The sequence below is a fragment of the Euleptes europaea genome, chromosome 4 (assembly GCF_029931775.1).
Source record: "Euleptes europaea isolate rEulEur1 chromosome 4, rEulEur1.hap1, whole genome shotgun sequence".
Taxonomy (NCBI): Eukaryota; Metazoa; Chordata; class Lepidosauria; order Squamata; family Sphaerodactylidae; genus Euleptes; species Euleptes europaea.
This window is the reverse complement of record NC_079315.1, coordinates 21,660,748-21,681,439: the sequence shown is the minus strand read 5'-3', so window position 1 is coordinate 21,681,439 and position 20,692 is coordinate 21,660,748. Positions and strand designations below refer to the sequence as shown.

The 20,692-nt window shown below is 44.3% G+C and overlaps 1 protein-coding gene across 1 annotated transcript in view; it reads left to right on the top strand.

Annotated features, from left to right (window-relative positions):
* Nucleotides 1-20,692, top strand: part of LOC130476735 (E3 ubiquitin-protein ligase KCMF1) — a 65,156-nt gene that overhangs the window by 22,885 nt on the left and 21,579 nt on the right. Inside the window, exon 2 of the mRNA XM_056848713.1 lies at nucleotides 10,710-10,877. Coding sequence (XP_056704691.1) covers nucleotides 10,710-10,877 — 168 coding nt within the window. The remainder of the gene's footprint in view (nucleotides 1-10,709; nucleotides 10,878-20,692) is intronic.

Sequence of the window (20,692 nt, the reverse complement as noted above, 5' to 3'; positions counted from 1 at the left end):
CTCTCTTGAGGCGAAGGCGTCTTGTCCACCCTAGTTACGTGCTATGTTATGAGCCGCCTAGTCTCATTCAGGAGACCCGATTCCTATCCCGGAACTGCTTTTGCAGCCTCATGGGTAGTGTCACATATCCTTTGGTTAATTGTACCATAGTTGTTATATGTGTTTTCTTGATTGTTTTTTATCGAGTGAGTTTTATTCCTGTCATAGTAGCTAGGCAAGACTGTAACTGAGGTCTACAGGCTATTTCCCGCCAAAGGGGAGACAGGAAGTTCAAAATTGGTCCTGCCTACCCTGATGATGCAAGGAAAAAACCCACAGCTCAAGACGCCTTCGCCTCAAGAGAGAAGGAGCCTTCACGGTAAGTAATCAAGGCTCCATTCTCTCCCTCCCTCTGCTCTTCATGTCTCCATCAGGTGAGGGGGTGGGGCCCTTTGCCAGGGCCTGTTTAGCTTCCCAATCCATCGATGCCCCCTTTCAGTTTAATTTTTTTTCTATTAGTGGCTCCTGAAAGAATGAAATGTTTTGGCTTCAGGCATGAGTTAAAGAATTCCCCCCTTTCCCAAAATGGGATCAGTGCTGAGCATGCTTAGCTTTCTCTGATTGAACCTGCTTCCTGTAAGCAAGGCCACACCAGCATTCAAGGAAAATACGTTTCTTATTCTACACTTATTTTCATGTCTGCCTTGTTTAACTGCGGCACAGTTTTACATTCCTCTGTTTCTTGTTGCAATCATATAGTATTTGTACTACATTGTGGGTTAAATAAGCTTCTGTGGGCTATCCTAGGAACCTAACAACCATCTATTTCATGTCTGTCTGTGGGAAAGATGGATTCCAAATACCTGACTTAGAAACAAACTTTTGGAATGCAATCCATTCATAAGTAGAGTGTACTTCGAATACAGAGTTGATTGCTGTGTGCAAAGCCTCTTACATTTACACTGTTATATTGAGCATCCTGTTCAAAGAGGAGTAAGATATTAGTGTATGGTACCTTTATTATGAACGGAACGAGCAAATATTTCTGTGGAATAAATGTTCCTGTTCAGCCTTACCTGTAGAGAAAGCTTTATAGTGGAAAGTTCCATCTTCCATCAGTATTGTCATTTTCTGTAGGGTGGTCTGAAGGAAGGCATTTTTGCTAACCATTCCAGTTGTCCAAGAAAAACATATTTGTTGGGTGTGACCTTTCTTTTAAACTTTTTATTTTATTTTAACGGGGTGTGACTTTTGCGCCAACCTGTTGTGTAGTTACCTTCCCACCTCTGAAAATAGAGGTGGTAATCCCTTTTGTATAACTGTACTTACTAGGGAGCAAGCCCCATTGACCCTAGGAGGGATTTCTTCTGAGTAAAAATGCTTAGGATTAGGTTTGTCCATTGTACTACATAAGAGTTGTGAAAAATTAAGTTTTGTTTTCCTCACACTTGTAACCCTGGTAAGCCACCTTTTCAGAATTGTGGTTTGTGTTACTTGTCTGCTAGTTGTGTGTAGTGTTTTTGTTGGAAGTATTAGCACATACATCTCTAAACCATATCTTAATAGTATTTTCTTTTTCTGCCTGTAAAATCTGCAAACTGCCTCTCCATTTTTTTCTTTGCTCTTTCTGGTACTTTCCAGTTTCTGTGACTTATGAACAGCATTGATATGTGGCTCGTTCCACACAAACCCTCTTACTGCTGATGCACTAGAATTTTCCTTCATCCCCTATTAGGTAAATTGGCATCTGTTTTGTATTGTTTCTGTGGCTTATCAGCAAGCTTTCAGTCTGTGGTAGTGATCAGTGATGTGCCTTCTTGAATTAATCATAAGAGTAAACATTTCAAGGCCCAGTAACGGGTACTTAGAATGGAGGCAGTAAAGCCTCACTTTTATGGACTGTTCTCTTGGATTTTTTTATTAATGACTTTTATTGTAAATGTTCATACAACAGGGATTTAATTTAGCATAGAACCCATCTGCTGCTAACTTGATAATTTGGCAACTAAATTGATTTCCCCCCCATATAATGGATCTCACAACAGTTTATACATTTCAAAACTACTTCAGATATTGCACCTTCCTTTGCCTGTACCAAATCGGCTAATTTTAGAAGACCTGTTACAGACAATAATTTATTAATCCAGTGGTCAATTGAGAATAATTCATTAGGTTTCCATTTCTGATCATTTAAAATTCTCACTGTTATTAACAAATTAAGAATCAATTAATTCTCAGTCCGAGTTCCAAAACCATTAAAATAATTAACTCTATAATCGGTGGATCCATGGAATTCACTAATTCTAAAAAATGCCTGTCACCCGTTTTCAGGTTTTATTTTGAACGTGGAAACGAGGATAAGCTACTGATCTACAAAGTGAAACTGGTAAAATAAATACACACTAAAACTGATGAGAGAGTAATGACTGAAGTTAAGGGAATTATGGCAGAATTTTTTATATACAACTTTCAATTATACCACTCAAGCTCCCAGAAGCTATTAATAGATTATTAAGTAAGACCACCATTTCACAAGCTACTAATAAAATTTCCGTGTTGACATTAATTTAATAAAACTTTTTTACCCAAGAGAACCCAAGGAGGCTTACAAAAATATGGCCAGTGAGGAGTGTAATTGGTGCATGGGATCATACCAATAGAGACAATCCCTAAGGTGCATGGGTCCTAGTCCAGAGGGGTTTCAAGGACCAAAACCTTCGAACTGAGCCTGGGAACAAATAGTTAACCAATTGAGATGCTCCAAAATAGGTGTAATATGTGCAAGCGAGTTTGCTTTAGCTGAAAGGTGAGCTACTGTGTTTTGTAGCAGGTGGAAATTATTAATGGTCTTAAAGAGTAGCCTCATATAGAACATATTAGTCTCAAAGTTACAGCAGCATGGATCAGCAAAGCCAAATTTACTGAGTCTAGGACAATTTCCATTCTAAATGCAATTGACAAAGGGCCCTCTTCGCCACCATAACAGTCCTTTTTCTATTAGTACAAATAAGAGCCAGGGACTTGATGGCCTCATAGAATTCCATAGAGTTTGTTGAAGTACACATTCAATCTCTGAAACAAGTAACAAAGATCTTGGTTTCCATCTTTCATTTTCTTTGTAAGACACTAAATTTAATTTTGAAAGCTGGAAAGGACCCTTTTTGATGTTGCATTCTATTGCTTTATCAAATCAGGAATTGAATTGCACTAGTCCTCACTAAGAGATGAATAGTGCAATCCCATGCAGCAATACCCCAGTCTAAGTCCATTGATTTCAATGGAAGTATAGGAATACACTGAAAATGTAGTCCTTAGTGCATATATTTCTTCTGATCAAGTGGGTTATATTAAAAGGGATAATAGTTAATTTGATTGAAAAGAAGAGCAAAGAGTCATAAACCTCAATCTTGGCCGTCCTTGATGGAGAGAAAGCTTTTGACAGAATTGAAACAGCCTTCTTGGCTGCTGTTCTAGGCAAATGCATTTACAGAACCCGTTTTGAGAAATGGATCTTAAAATGTTATGCATGCCACTCTACTACACTGTTTGTAAACAAAAAAAATTATTCAAAGTTTGAGCTCCAAATTGAGCTTTTTTTTGGGGGGGGGTCAACATTGCAAATTGCTTTTGGTGGTTTTACCTGTAGTCTTAGCCAGTGCAGTAGTCTCTAGTCATGTTGGTTTGAGTCTGTGTGTGATTATGCTATACTGTTGACACAATCGTCGTCTTGTAAAAACATGACAGTCTTTGCCGGTGCTTAGAGATAGTAATAAACAAGGGGGGGGGGACTCCCCCTACTATTTCTGCTTTTCTTCCTTCCCTCCCCCTGTAACCTTTTCCTCTTCTGATTCTTTTTTTCCTCCCACCTACCTTTCTAAATTGTAGTATAATGTATAATTCTGTGCAATGTATAATGATGCAGGGCACCACCCAAGCAAACTGCCATTCCAGTGTGAGGGGTGAAGTAGTACCTAGCTCCTATTTGCAGGGCTCTCAGGACTGATCTTACATCCTGGCAAGGACTACAGTATTGACTCAGCACTTTAGATTTATGGCTCTTTTCCACACTCCAATCGTTTACAGACCTGAGCCGTCCTGAAGTTCAGAGGTCAGAGCACTCCCTAAACTAGTTTGAAAAAACAAAACCTGGGAGCTCAAACGCTTAACACTTCTGCCGCGGCACCATCTTGGGACCCAAATCGCGTATACCTCATGCATATATCATAAAATATAAAAAGCTGACTTGTTGGGAACGCTGTTCCATCCTAAGCTTTTAGCTGTGGCTTGGGGGGAGGGGACGTTTGATGGTAATGTTGCATATTTAGTGGGTGGCACTGAGTTGAAGGTGAAGAGCCACTGCTCTAGCTGATTAATGTGCCAGTTAAAGCACATAGGCTAATAAATAATGTGTTTTGAACTTCCATTGTCTGTGGCTTGAGTCCTCTTGAAACATGGCTATATTTGCCCAGCAGTTCATGTGATGATGATGTGCAAAGCCAAGATAGAAAGGCAGGCCCTTCTTAGACAAGGGAAAGCTGAAGTGAATTACACATGTGAAAAAGGATAAGAGTTGAGTTCTGTTAATTAGTTTCTGTTCCAAATTCAAACATCCGTGGTAACTTTCCCCATCATTCTTCGTGGAAAACTAACTTAAGATGCAGCATCTAATGTGCTCTTCTATGTGTAATGGAACCCTAATACAGATGCATTTCCACATGTCCTCCAATAAACAAATTTCCACTACTATTCAGGCAGGGAACAACGGAGCTTTGTTGAACTGGGGAGCTGTGTTTCTCAAATGTAGACAGCATAATTCTGAGGAATGCTAGTGAGATTAGTTGCTTTATTACGTGAAGCAACTGTAGTGTTTGTAAGTTAAGCGGAATGTATGTCTGTGCTAGCACCCATATATTTTCATCAACTAAAATTTCTGTTGCATATACACTCCATTCTAATAGATTCTTAACAGTAAATTTGGCATTCCATTCACTGAAGGACTAAGTGGCCCACACTTGGGACAGGGATGACATCATAGGATTAAAAAATGCTGTCAAACACAAACCTTTCAGTGGTCAAAACACCAGAATGTATATTCTTAACACTCCCACCAAAGAAACCAAAGAATTTGTGTGCACAGAAACATTGCATTTAGGTGGTGGTCTAGATGGCTTGAAGCACTTTGCTACCTCTGTAACTTACAACTACCAAAGTAGGTCAATATTTTTATCCCCATACTACAGTCTGAGAGCTGAGGTTGAGAAAAGGCACCTGCCTAAAGCCAGTCATTGAGTTTGTGATAGAAGTAGAATTTGAATTGGGTCTTTCTGGTTCATAGCTCAGTTTCTTCACCACTTTGCTTCTCTGGTTCAAGCCTTCGCCCACTCAGCTGCAAATCATTAAACCAAAGCAGCCTCTTTTAGACTTTCTCAGGCTCTGACATGAGGTGGTAGGCCTTGTTGTTTAAAGCTTGCTTGTCCCATCACATACAAAGAAGAAGAGTAGGTTTTTATACCCCGCTTTTGACCACCTTAAGGAGACTCAAAGCGGCTTATAATCGCCTTCCCTTCCTCTCCCCACAACAGGCACCTTGTGAGGTAGGTGGGGCTGAGAGAGTTTTGAGAGAACTATGACTGGCCCAAGGTCACCCAGCAAGCTTCATGTGGAGGAGTGGGGAATCAGACCCAGTTCTCCAGATTAGAGTCCGCTGCTCTTAACCACTACACCACGATGGCGGATTTTAAGAGCAGGTAAGTGGAGTGGTACACCTACCTCCAGTCAGACCAGCACACAAACTCCATTTTCTCCCAGCCATGCTTCAATACCCAAAGTAGGCCCTGCTGAGGAAAAAAAAGTATCTGGGGCGATAAACTTGTGTATGCATGTCTTGGATTTTCTGGACCATACCAAGAAAATGGATGCATGAAAGTTACAAAGGCACAGAAGGTCTTAGGAAAGCAGTGTGTTAATCGTTTAAAATTAGGATGAGCCATTTTTATCTTTAGGCTTCTACCCTCCAGTGGCATAGTGTTCACTGATTCTGTCCTATTTCTATTGGTGTTCTAAATAGTCCATTGATGAAGTAAAAGGGGGCATGAGGGTGAGAGAGAAAGACTGAAATTCAAGGGCATATGGTCACAGAGCAATCTTAGAAATCCATCAGGGAGCTCAGTGGAAAGGCAAGGGAACTGGTTTTGTTGGTGTTTGCTGATAAAGAGAGTTCATGCACTACCTGCCATTAAGGTGGAGGAACACTAGCTGAAAGTGTGGGTGTGACTCTGGTTTGGAGGGCAATTATGTGAAGCTGTCATTGATGCACATTCATATTTCACTTATCAATAATTTACAAAGTCTGACAATGTTGAAGGGAGGATTGTCCTCATTAATTTGCTTAGCCAGGTAATTTGAAAGAAGAAAATACATGATGCTTTCCCCGGATAAGCTCTGCATGTGGAAAGCTGTTTATCATTCTTTCAGCCTTAGTGATCCACCCCTGTAGTACAGAGTTAATAATATCAGCCCACTGTATGGAGTTCTTCCCAACGATTATTAAGTGAGTTCATGTGAAGCAGTTTGAAATCTCCTAAAGCATCACATACATGGTCGGTATTTTTGTTGCAACTGAAAATGAGTCTCATTTTTGACCCCACTGCCGTCTCTCTTCTGCCCATCCTTTTTAAAGATGACCTCACCCCACCCCTGTTTTATAAGCGTTTGGTGCCGAGTTGTACGTAAATGGATCTGGTGCCATCACTTATAGTTTGGGCCTCAGTGAAGAAGTCATCAGTCTTCATAACTGCATCAGGTACCAAAGCAATAAAGTGGTGCTGAAACCTGCTGTCATATAGACAGAGCCCATGCAGGCAGTTGCATTACAAACTTTTTTTAACGTCACGATTGCCATGGCTCAGATTAGTGGAACTGAGGTGTTGCAGGATTCTAAAAATTCTCCTACAGATCCCAAGCTTATTTATGGCACAAATTCCTGCCCCAATTAGCCGCAAAATTGTCTAATTCTGGCTGACAGATGAAAGTGGTTGGGTTCAGCGATGCCTGTTTTCCAGAAAAATGCCCATCGGAAAATGACCTGAACAGAGCGTGATCTGATTTAGCACTTTTTGTTTTGACTTGTATTTAGCAAACAGTTTAATTTTATGTTAATTTTATTTCCCAATAGCAACAAATATGTGAACTGAAATAATGGGTTGGGGAAGGGGGGGGTCAAGCGTCTTATTCTGATAAGTTTTATTCAGAAATTAGTTTTATATGAAAAAATACTTGGGAAAAATTAAAGATAATACTGATCTTCTTTAAAATGTAAGAAAAACCCCTGAAGGTATAGAAAACAAGGGACACACTAATTTTAGCACACCCCAGAACTTGTGCTTGATACCCCATGGACATGAGTGTCTTCTGTTTCATTAAAATTGAAGTATGGTACATGACGCAGGTCACTGGAGCTCGTCAAGTTTTACTGTCACTCTCTACAGCATCACTTGCATTACTTATTATGTATTTATTATATCAATCTTATAACCCGCTCTAACAATCTTATAACCCGCTCTACTTATTCGTTCCGTATCAGATTCGTGATTACTGTATCCCTCATACCATGTGAGAGGAGGCATATTTTAAAAAATTAGCTTTGGTTTGATTTGGCCTGTGGAGCCAATCAGGAATGGTGGACTTAAAAAAAAAAATAGAATATTACAATTGGCAATGAGATCCATTCTTTGTTTTAGTTTTATGGCACACTAAATCTTTAGAAATAGAAATATTTCCACATAAAAATAAAGCACTGGAGACTTTTTGGCTCTTTGTTTCAGGTTTAGGTTGTGCTGGTGAGAAGACTCGCACCAACCCTAAAATTCCAGTTGTGTTTCAGGATGTCTGTTTAGTGGGTGAACTACAGTGGTTTATGCTGCTCATTGATTGAAATGGGGGTGGGGTCCCTTTTAATCCCTTCTAAGTGATTAACAGTGCCGTTCTAAACCCATTGACTTCAGCGGAATCAGAAGCAATGGTTTTAAACTTTGCTTAACATTGCACTTGTTGCTGATTTAAGTCAGAAGTGTATCTTTGATGAGACTGTATAGTATTGATTTTGAGCATATCCTCGGCTGTACGTAAAAGTGTTTCTAAAATTCATTTTAACCAAGATTCTTTCCAACTGGAGATAAACCTGTGTTACTAGAAAGGGGCATCTGAGGTTTCGTGGGGGAGGGGGCATCCCGTTTTCTTTCCTCCCTGACTGCTGTGGTTCTTGCTTGACTTTAACATGCACACTTTGGCTTTCTCTTGGTGGCTATGTCTGCCATGTTTCTGCTTGCCATTTTGGGTTGCCATGACAACCTGAATCCCCCCACAGCTTTTGGAGTGTGTAACATCTGCACAGATATTGCTGTTTGTTATTATTATTTCTTTAGAAAATTAGTATGCTGTCCAGAGAACCTGCTCAAGGTGGCTTTGCAGATGTGGGGTGTGGGAAAGCCTCAAATTAACTCTTTGGTTAAACTAAGGTTTTTATTTTGTGGTTTTACCCTGCCAGCTTTGGCTCTCTCTTGATGGCTGTGGCCGCTACCTCCTTATGGGATTAAAAAAGGTAAAGGTCCCCTGTGCAAACACCGGGTCATTCCTGACCCATGGAATGACGTCACATCCCAACGTTTCCTAGGCAGACTTTGTTTACGGGGTGGTTTGCCAGTGCCTTCCCCAGTCATCTTCCCATTAATCCCAGCAAGCTGGGTACTCATTTTACCAACCTCGGAAGGATGGAAGGCTGAGTCAACCTTGAGCCTGATGGGATTACAGTACCCTAAATGATAACTCTGGTTTTGGATGCCAACCCTTGACTATTAGATGTAGTTACTTAAAGCTTTTACGATTCTGGACTTTCGTTGGCTTTAACTGGCTCTAATTAGAGATTCAGGAATCCAGTTTTGGTTTATTCCAAAATTGTAAATGTAAAGTGGGCAGTTTCTTAAGAGTACTATTTGTATTGCAAATAATTTACTTTTAAAATTTGAATCAAAAGTGTACTGATATGGGGAACTTGTTTGAGATTGAAAGGGGGAAATTTCTGGAATGCTGATCCTGCTAGAAAGATTCGCATTATTTACATTTAACCGCCCGTATATCATGGGTATGTGTCTCCAGGAGGAAAATAAAATAAAATTGTGACATGTTACCTGAGGCACATTGAAACTAGACTAACATGCATGTAGATTTTAATTTTAGCTATTGTTAAAATGTGGTACCAAAGCCCACTGATAACTGGCTTTATAGAAATTTAGTGCTAGTATCTATGAACTGAAGTTGTTTTTCAGTCTGTGGTTAAGAGCATCCTTCTGCTTTGTTCTGTTGGCAGTTTCATATAAAGTATGTTTGATCTTGAATACTAGTTGTGCACATATAATATGCCACTTGATGGCTTGAGATCAGAATGGGAACCAGCACACCTACATTTAAAGAGTGTGATGGTAAACTAGCTATTGAATAGTCACCAAGGAAAGTTCTGTACCTTCTATCTGTACAAATCAGGATTTGAAGATTTTAGTTTCAAATATTTCAGTGAATGAACCTGGAGAAATCCATCTTCAGCACTGACACATTTTCTTTGCACAGTCTGGGCTGTGGAATGGCCTGGCTTGTTTCCTCCATGTCTCTGGTTGTGACACACTGCAGTCTGAATAACATTGGCAGATTGATTTGTGGAGTCATTGTGGTATTGATGACCCCAGTCTTCTGAGTGGACTAAGCTTTTGAATCCATTCCAGACTTAAAAAGGTACAGGCTTACCGGGACAAACAGTGATATCTTTAACACAAAGATTGGTGCTTCCGTGTTATTTTAATCACTGTGGGTCTTAATGGAGTTTCTATCATACTTTGTTGATGTGTGGCAGTAATGTTTCGAGTTACCATTATATATGGCATGCTCACACATTTATTTATTTAATTTAAAACATTCATATGCTACCTTTCCACCCAAATAGGGTCCCTGTGGCTCCTGGCATGTTAATTAGTGTGGGATAGGGCTAAAAATGTATCCATGCACATTTCAAGTTGAGGTTCAGCTTGTGACTCGGCACTCTGAACATAAAATTTCTTGTATGAACCAGACACTTTGCTTGTGTGGTTCTTCTGAATGCAGGAATATCCTGTATGGATATACAATGAAATATATCTTTCGGGCAGTAATGTTTCGAGTTACCATTATTAAATGTATATGGCATGCTCACACATTTATTTTTTTTAATTTAAAACATTCATATATATCCCGAAATAGTGAAATGCAGTAACTTTGGCCATTAGTGCACAATAGCTTGTGATCAAGCACTTGTGAATTTCAATATTTTGAGGGAAAGAAGTAGGGTAAAAATATTTTAAAGAGTTAAACATAAATGAGTGATTATTTTCATCTGGGTGCTCTCGTTTGGTGAAGGATAAGACATTCTTTTGGGAACTGAAGAATAAAATATTGGTTAAGCAAGTGAAATAGAATGTTTTCTTAAGAGTAATTTTAGCAGCTATATTCAGTCTTATTTATTATTTATACCCCGCCCTTTTCCCAACGGAGGGCTCAAGGTGACACACGGTGAACACAAAATAACATTACAGTGAAAAGGCACTTTTTCAAGCTGCCGCTATTGCCAAGTAGAACGATTCGTAGTGAAAGGGAATATAATTTGGAGTTAATGAATTTTTTCTCTCTGTGTGTGTGTTTTTTTCCAGGTGTCAGCTGCGATGCATGTTTAAAAGGAAATTTTCGAGGACGCAGATACAAGTGTTTAATTTGCTACGATTACGATCTGTGTGCATCTTGTTATGAAAGTGGCGCAACGACGACAAGGCATACAACTGACCATCCAATGCAGTGCATACTAACGAGGGTAGATTTTGGTAAGTGCTCTATGTGTGGGCCTGTTTGATCATGTCATGTGATTCGTGATTTTGCAGGATGTAACCTGAGAATTCAGCAGTCTTTCTCTGTGGTGGAGCATGTAAAAAGTCCTCTGATTTTGCTCCACCACCACCCTTTCTTATGCAGAAAAGTTTTATTTGTATAGTGCTTAATCTAAATGGCACAGCTGGAGGGTTATTGTTTAAGCCAGCAATCCTATGAGTACTTGAGGAGTGAGCCTCATATGGTTCAGTGGGACTTATGGGGAGGGGCTGTGGCTCAGTGGTACAGCATCTGCTTGGCATGCAGAAGGTCCCAGGTTGAATCCCCGACATCGCCAGTTAAAGGGACTAGGCGAGTAGGTAATATGAAAGACCTCTGTCTGAGACCCTGGAGGGCCGCTGCCAGTCTGAGTAGACAATACTGACTATGATGGACCTTGATGGTCTGATTCAGTAGAAGGCAGTGTCATATGTGTTCATGTGACTTCCTTCTGCATAAGTAACATGAAAGTTTGGCTGTGGGTATCAGCAAGCCATGAGAAGGGAGGACAAAAGGGGAGAGAATGTAGCTTTGCACAGGGCATGTATCGTGTTTTGTTTTGTTACGTTGCTAGCTGTATTGAGGGCCGATTCTATACAGAAGAAAGGCAGGCAATAAATGTACTTAAAGAAGTAAAATGTGTAGTGTATAAAGTGCTGTGCAGTTTCGTAAAAATGAGTTGTCCGGTAGAAGTCCACATAATGTTCCTTGTTTTTAGTATTCTCTGGAGGGGACAAAAATAGAGAAATTAGAAAGAATAGAATTCTCCTTTTAAAGGGTAAAAGAGAATAAGCATAACAGGCAGCAGAATTTCACGTGCAGAGAGAAGTGAAAAAAGAACAATGAAGTGATCCTGATGATTTTATGAAGCTTCATAAGTATATATCGCTTAGAGAATTGAAAAGTAGTTATACAAATTCAAGCCAGTAGGTCTGTTTCCTTCTTGTGGTTCGTGAATTTCAGGGTCTTGTTTGGGTCTGGTTGCAGGAGTTTGTTGGTTAGGAGGAAATTACGCCCAATTTCCCCATGTCCCAAACCTATGTAGCTTCCACTGCACTTGTGTGGGCAGAACCCTTTTCTCTTGGGGGTGGGTCTCAGTGACTAGGCAATTGCCTTCTTGCTCAAGGGCTCAGTAATTGGCATATTTACTTTAGTGAAGGGAATTTGCTTGGGTCGCAGTGGCTAGTTACTCTTGATTTTAATTAAGACACTGGTTTAATTTTGTATTTATCAAAGGGACTGTGAGCGCTGTCTTAATCTTGGGGGATTCTGCCTTGGCTCTTCCTTGGGTGGGATTTGACCATTCAGTCACTCCTGTTGCAGGGCTTCAGTAGAATTGCTTGGCTTCAGAGGAGAAGAAAAGAAGGGGGCCGCACCAAGGCAAAACAAAGGCAAGGGAACAAATGGTGCAGAGGGAAACGAATTCCTTAGTAATTTTTATAACCCCAACATGTTGCGTGCAGCTTCGTCAGGAGAAATCTAACAAATGAGAAAATAACACAAAATAATAATATAAATGTATGTGATACATTACTTAAAACATTATTAAAACTAATATAGAAAAATTATACATAGGACAATTCAGACAGCATGTACAGAGCGCAATATCTAATTACATCTTAATATTGAGAAAATTAAATGAACAACAATGTATACTATGAATTGTAAATTTACAAAGAAATCACTTTTAAAATTAACATTAATTAGTACTGACCTTTCAGATTCTTTTTAGTAATGTACCCATACATGCATTAAGGCAAAAGTGAGCTGTTCCAGCTAGTACCGGCTCAGGCAGCCCAATCCTGAAGGGGGGGCAGATCCACAGTGGCTGGGGGCAGTATAGCCACACTGCCTCCTTAGAGGCTTCCAGTGACCATGGAGGCAAAAAAATATGTTCAGAAAATAAAAAACAAAAAAGGGAGGAAGTCCCCCATTGCCTCCAATGGGACTGCGCCACCAAAAAATGTGGTGCCGCCCCGCAAGGGGGCGTTCCCGGAATGAAAAGACCGAAGAAGCTGCCCTAACCACAGCTCCTTCCCCAGGAATGGTTCCCCCTCCATGCTGGCGGTGCTGCGCTGGCGGACCCTGGGCGCCGGTGTGTTTACCCCTGTGCTGTCGTAGGTGCCACCTTATTCCATGATAAGGTGGTACCTATGCCTGCACGGGGAATGGGCTCTTAGTCTGCCAATAAATATTCTCATTTAACCCCTTAGGGTGCAAAGTTTTTAACCTCAGAATCTACTCAGCTTCTTTCCACATCAGTATTTTGCCATCCTGTCTTATCTTATTTACATATGACCCAAAACAAGAAATCTGTGGGTTTATGCTTATAATCTAAGAAATGTTCAACCAGAGGAGCACCAACTCTTCATTGTCGTGGCCTCTGTGCAGTCCCACACGGGTACTGCGCATGCGCAGGCCAGCCGCAGAGATTTGTCAGTAGAAAGCTTCTGCCTAGTGATGGGGCGCTCCCCCTCCCCTCTGCCAACGAGTCTTAATTTTAGAGGTCTACTTATCTTACCAATATAAATTTCCCCACAACCATGAGATATTGCATAAACGACATGATCACTACTACTACATGTTGTTTGAGATCGTATTGTTTACTGTCAACTGGACTAGTAAAATATTTCATAGATTTTGTATTTCTGCAAAAACAGCAGTGCCCACATGGATGATGACCTGTGGGTGGACTACAGCCTAACAAGACAACCTAACAAGAAACCTGGTTGTAAATATTAAGATTATACCAGCAAGAATGAGTCTTTGTGTAGAAAACCATGATTTAAATCTAGTCTTACTGACTAGTGACTTAAATCAGTTTGGTTTAAATGAAATCCACTCTGACCAGACAATCTTTCAAACTAGCTGTTTTTTTAATAAGGAACAATAGGTCTATTCCTACACATTGAAATATTATTCATTGTGTTCTAATTCTTGTAAAGGCTTCTTAAAAAATGCTACTGTGAGAGATCCCCCTCTCTGAGTTTGCTTCTCCAAATCAGTTGCTCAGACGTTGATACAGAAACAATAGATTTATTGAAGCCTTCAGGAGATGAGACAGGCACAGGTAGAAAGTTGCAAGTGAGGGGCTATACGGGTTTACAGAATATATTGACTCCAGGGCACTGGGGCACTGGGGTTCACACTTATTGTTATGGGAAGTTACAAGCTTGGCATAATACAAAACATCAGACGGATCCCAGGAAGTCTGGTGCGGCTATCACACTTCCAAGGCCGCACCGGCCTGAGGGAGTACTGGCAGGAAGAACAGCGGGGGGGAAGATACATGGGCCATCAGGCCTGGCGCCTGAGACCAGAAGGTGTGAACTGCTTTTACGAGTTCACTGATAACACCGCAGGTGATGGAAAGCAGAGACACAAAGACAGAGACCCTCACATTCTGCCCCCCTTAAGGCCCCCCTCCGAGAGGACGAGGCTTATCGGGATAAGCGAGGTGGAATTCTCGGACCAAGCGAGGAGCTGCCATGTGGGGTGCGGCCACCCATTCGTCATGAGCGGAGCCAAGGTTTTTCCAGCGAACAAAGTAAAACAGTTTCCCTTTCTTCCATTTGGAATCTAAAACCTTGGATATTTCCAAATGGGTATCCCCTCCTACTACGGTAGGAATCTCATGAGCGGGAGGGGGGTGGAACTGGGGAGCTGCTACATAAGGTTTGAGGAGGCTTATATGGAAGACTGGATGAACTCCCTTGAGAGTCTTAGGGAGACTCAGTTCCACGGTAACCTCGTTGATTACTCTGGTAATGGGGAAAGGTCCTACATAACGGTCGCTCAGTTTTTTGCAGGGGCGAAGAGAGCGGAGGTTTTTGGTGGACAGATAGACTTGCTCCCCCACCTTGAGTTCCCATCCCGGAGACCGGTGTTTGTCTGCTTGTTCCTTGTACTTGCTTTTCGCCCTTTCCAGATTTTTGAGCAACCATGGCCAGGTGGATTTAACCACCTGAATCCACTCCTGAAGATCAGGGGTAGACTGGAGCTCTGGCGAGACGGGGGCAGAACCGAAAGGGCCAAAATCCGTCCCGTATATAACTTGGAAGGGACTAAAGCCGGTAGAGGAATGAGGCGCATTGTTGTACGCATATTCGGCAAATGGCAGCAGGTCGACCCAGTCGTCCTGGTGGAAATTTACATAGCAACGCAAATAACATTCTACTACCGCATTTACTCGTTCCGTTTGACCATCCGTTTGGGGGTGATAGGCGGAAGAAAGGCCCTGTTCCTCCACTCCCATTAACTTTAGGAAAGCCCGCCAGAATTTGGCAACGAACTGGACCCCCCGGTCGGAGAGGACCTTCCTCGGGATCGAGTGTAGCCTGAGGACGTGCGTGATGAACAGTTTAGCTAAGCCCTGGGCTGAAGGAAGACCTGCACATGGAACGAAATGAACCTGTTTGGAAAAGAGGTCTGTGATAACCCAGAGAACCGTTTTCCCCCGACTTGGAGGTAGGTCGGTGATAAAATCCATGGCGATGACTTCCCAGGGACGGGAGGGGTTCTCAAGCGGTTTGAGAAGCCCCGGGGGTTTTCCCATCCGTTTCTTGGCTGTGGCGCAGGTGGGGCAGCTGCGCACATACAACTCTACATCAGATCTCATACCGGGCCACCAGAATTGCCTTCGAACCAGGTGAAGCGTTTTTATGAAACCAAAATGACCCGCTAGCCTGGCCCCATGTACAAGTCCCAATACTTCTTTGCGAAGGGAAGATGGGACATATAGTTTCCCCCCTTGCACCCACCAAGTGTTGGTTCGTTCCAAGCCAGTGGGGAGGAGATGGTGCTCCTCCTCCTGTAAGGAGGCGTCCCGGAGTCGCTGTTGGAATGCTTCCGGGATACCTTTGAGCGTAGGGGGGGTCTCCGGTTGGCGGGCTTGGGATCGGGTGGTAACGGCCAAGCCAGGGACTTCCCCTCGCTGTTCGGGAGTGAACAGGGAGTCGACGGGGCGATCGAAATCGTTGCGATACTGGGGAAGTCGTGACAAAGCATCAGCTAGGGCATTTTCTTTGCCAGGGACATGTTTGAGGGTGAACCGGAATTTTGCAAAAAATTGGGCCCACCGAATTTGTTTGGCATTGAGTTTTCTAGCTCCCTTGAGAGCCTCAAGATTCTTGTGATCTGTGCACACTTCGAACGGCAGCTCGGCCCCCTCTAAGAAGTGTCTCCATATGGTAAGGGCATGTTTGACCGCTGCTGCCTCCTTCTCCCAAATGGCCCAGTTGATTTCGGACTGGGAAAACTTCTTGGAGAAGTAGGCGCATGGCCTCAACCGTCCCCCCTCATCCCTCTGCAATAGGGCCCCGCCCATGGCTACATCCGAGGCATCCACCTGCACCACGAAGGGCTTGGTGCAATCCGGGTGAGCCAAAACGGGTTCGGATGAAAAAAGTAGCTTTAAACGTTCAAAAGCTTGCTGGCACTGGGGAGACCATTGCAGACGGGCTGAGGGGAGTGCGGCGCTAGCCCCCCTGTCCTTGGTACGCAACAGGGCAGTGAGGGGAAGCGCAACTTGGGCAAAGTTGGGAATGAAATTCCGGTAAAAGTTGGCAAACCCCAAAAACTGTTGAAGTTGGCGGCGGGTAGTGGGGGTTTCCCAGTCCCGCACCGCCTGGACCTTGGCGGGGTCCATTTCCAACCCTTGGTGGGAAATCACATACCCCAGAAATGTAATAGAAGGTTGGTGGAATTCACACTTGGACACCTTAGCATACAGTTTGTGCTCCCGCAGCCGCTGGAGCACTTCTCGCACTAGGCGCACATGTTCTTCCATGGTCTCAGAGTAAATAAGAATGTCATCGAGAAATACCACCACCCCCCGAAACAGTAAATCATGCAAAACTTCATTAATTAATTGCATAAAGACACTCGGAGCCCCCGAAAGTCCGAACGGCATGACCAGGTACTCAAACATCCCAAAACAACTGGAAAAGGCCGTTTTGGGTTCGTCTCCTTCTTTGATGCGAATGCGGTGGTAGGCTTCTACCAAGTCCAGTTTGGTGAAGATTCGGCCCTCCTTTAATTGTGCTAGAAGGTCAGGAATAAGAGGGAGGGGGTAAGCATTAGACTGGGTGACTGCGTTCAGCCTGCGAAAGTCAATACACAGTCTTAAATCTCCCGTCTTTTTCTTTACAAAGAAAGCTGGGGCTGAATAAGGAGCCTTGGAGGGGCGTATGAAACCCCTCGCCAGATTGACATCCAGATAGTCTCGCAATACAGTCTTTTCACTAGGGCTCATGGGGTAAACCTTTCCCTTAGACAGTTTGCCTTCCCCTACAATCTCGATGGCACAGTCCGTTTCTCTGTGGGGAGGCAGGTCGTCGCACTCTCTAACATCGAAAACATCAGTAAACTGCGAGTACTCAGAGGGTAATTGAGGAGAGACTGGGGCGGGGGACCCTACCAGTGCGGCGGCTGGAGTTCTGAGTACCCGTTCCTTGTCATGCAACCCACAGGGGTTTTCGGGGAAGGAAAGCACCCGTTTAACCCAATCAATGGAGGGATTGTGTCCCCTTAACCAGTTCATCCCTAACACCACAGGGGTTACAATAGGGGCGATGGTGAAATACAACCGTTCCCAATGTTCCCCCACGGACATAATCACGGCTGCAGTTCTGTGGGTCACAGGGCCCCGTTTAAAGTCACTCCCGTCCATTTGGGAAAAACGGAGGGGTCCCGGAAGCCGCTTGCGCCGGACACCCAACTTCTTGGCAGTTTCCTCATTTATCATGGTGCGGGCACACCCCGAGTCGACCAACGCGGGGACCTCTAACGGGGGACCCCCTTTGGGTAGGGACAGATGAACACGCACAAATACATTGTCCTCTTGGGCGCTTACCATCGGTGGAGCTCCTTGCACAACGATAGGGACGGTCTGCTGCGGAGCCCCCTCTACAGCAGACCGACGGCGTTTTTTGCCGGCTGTTCCCACTCTTCCTCCTCGCTGGAAGAGGGGGACGGGGTGGTGGCTTCCGGGGAGCCGTCCGAATCAAAGACGGTATTTGTAATCCGGGACCCCGATGGGACCGTAGAGTCGGATGCCCCATCCTGGGGGCGCGCGTGGAGAGCGGAGGGTGCGCCGGAGCGCCGGCTCAGTGGTCCACTTCTGCGGCGAGGCTGGCTGTCGGCGGCCGGTTTCGTCGGCTCGGCCTGGGTTTGGCGGGGGGGGGTCGGACGGCCTGAGCGAGAGGGGCATTGCGATGCAAAGTGACCCTTTCCCCCGCAGATCAGGCAGACGCCGGCCTCGAACCGCTTGCGGCGTTCCGCGGCCGAGAGACCCCCGCCACCCCCTTGCCGGAGTTCCCGGCCACGGTCACCTCGGGGCCTGGGGTCTCGCCCAAGCCGTTGCTTGGACAAGTTCAGGAGTTGTTTGCGATTCTCGATGTCAGCAGCATGGCGAACCCAACCTTCCACATCCGGGGGGTTCCCTTGCATGAAGGCCCAATGTTGGAGGTCTGGGTTGAGACCCTCCCTGAAACATTGTACCAAAGTAGCTTCACTCCAGTCCAGAATTCGGCTAGCCAGTGACTGGAACTCACTTGCATACTGCGCCACCGACTTAGTCCCTTGGCGCAGTTGCATCAGGGAGGCTTTAGCCCGCTCACCCAGAGTCGGGTCCTCAAAACGGTTTCGGAGTGCTACCATGAACTCGTCCAGGGTTCGCAGCACCGGCGAGCGGAGTTCATACTGCAACACCATCCAGGCAGCCGCCTCCCCTTGCAGTAAGGAAGCCACGTACTGCACCCGGGACTCCTCAGAAACGAAGGTTCGGCCTTGTTCCCGCATAAAAATGTCTACTTGGACCATAAAAAAGGTCAACTGGTCTCCCGACCCGTCATACGTGACTTTCAGGTCCCGACGGGCCGGGGGGGCAGGGGTTGCGGGCGGAACTACCGGCGCCCCGTCTGGGGGAGCACCGGCTGGAGGTTGCAACTTCAGCGCATCTAGGGTCGTGGCCATCTCACCCATTACGCGTTGCATGATCTCCATCTGCTCCTGCATAGCCCGGCGGTCTTCCTGCCACTGCTTTCGTTCTTCCTCCATGAGGGCCTCTTTGCGGGCCGGGTCCCCTTCGAGTCCCGTGCTGGGGAAGGCCAACCGGCGATCCTTCGCCGCAGTCCGCGAGAGCGACCAGCCCTTGGGAGAGTCCAGCCAATAAGTAAGCCCCCGGGGACGTCCGTCCCGATCTTGGTCGGGTGCGCGACCCTTCGGTTTCTTTGGCTTGGCTCCCTCCTCCTTCGGGTCCGGCTTCTCCGGCTCGTCCGGTTCCTTGGGGGCATCGGGGTTAGGGGTGGTGTCCTCGTCGGCTGACATTCTGTCCAAAGCGGTACAGCTGCAGTCCGAGAGGCAAGGACTTGCAACTTAATGTGAGAGATCCCCCTCTCTGAGTTTGCTTCTCCAAATCAGTTGCTCAGACGTTGATACAGAAACAATAGATTTATTGAAGCCTTCAGGAGATGAGACAGGCACAGGTAGAAAGTTGCAAGTGAGGGGCTATACGGGTTTACAGAATATATTGACTCCAGGGCACTGGGGCACTGGGGTTCACACTTATTGTTATGGGAAGTTACAAGCTTGGCATAATACAAAACATCAGACGGATCCCAGGAAGTCTGGTGCGGCTATCACACTTCCAAGGCCGCACCGGCCTGAGGGAGTACTGGCAGGAAGAACAGCGGGGGGGAAGATACATGGGCCATCAGGCCTGGCGCCTGAGACCAGAAGGTGTGAACTGCTTTTACGAGTTCACTGATAACACCGCAGGTGATGGAAAGCAGAGACACAAAGACAGAGACCCTCACAGCTACACCTACAGAATTCTGAGTTAGACTGCATACACATCTTCCCAGGTCACTTTTTTTCTTCTTACCGGACAGAATCTTACTTCTATCTTTAACAGTGGCCTTGGTAAGAGATGTTTTCAAAACCTGCTTTGGATATCCTTTATCTGCCAAGTTTTTCTGTAATATCGATTCCTCCCTCTGAAAACGCTATAACCTTGTGCAATTTCTCCTAATGCTAAGAAACTGACTAAAAGGTAAATTGTTTCTCACATGTAGTGGGGTGGTGGCTGTCAGAAGGGAATTTTTATCAGTTGGGATTTTTGTAAAAAATTTGGTTAGTGTCCCTACAAACCATGACATCTAAAAAAATGATCTGTTTTTTGGCTGCATGTAATTCAGATTTTAAATTCATGTCTCTCTTATCAAGCCAACAGCGGAATGTTCTTAACTGGCCCAAGATTCCCTTCCATAATACAAAAACATCATCAATGTAACACCACTGTTAGATTCCCCCGATGAAGATTGACGTGAAACGCATTGGGGTTATAAATATTATTAAAGAATTCATATCCCTCTTCACCATTTGTTTCCTTGCCTTCGTTTTGGCTTCAGAGGAACCAACCCAGAATCAGCTGAAGGAGCTTGTTTAATAATTTTAGATAATTGGTGACTACTCCAAGCGTTTGCAGTTTTATTTTAAAACATAGTCACAAAGCAGAAATCAGTAGGCTTTCCTAGGAGCCAGGCCACCACAGCACCTATAGATTTCATTGCGGGACCTAGTATTTTTAGCAGTTACTTTATTGTAGTATCTCTCAGCAGTTCTCAGTGGAAGCTTCTTTATTCTCTGCATTACAATGTTTTGTTGTATGACTCAAAAAGAAATGTGCACAAAGTTCTTGTCATTGCTTGTTTATATGGAAACTTCTCTTTATACCATTCAGCGGTGACGGGCGAACTCATTTCTTAACCAA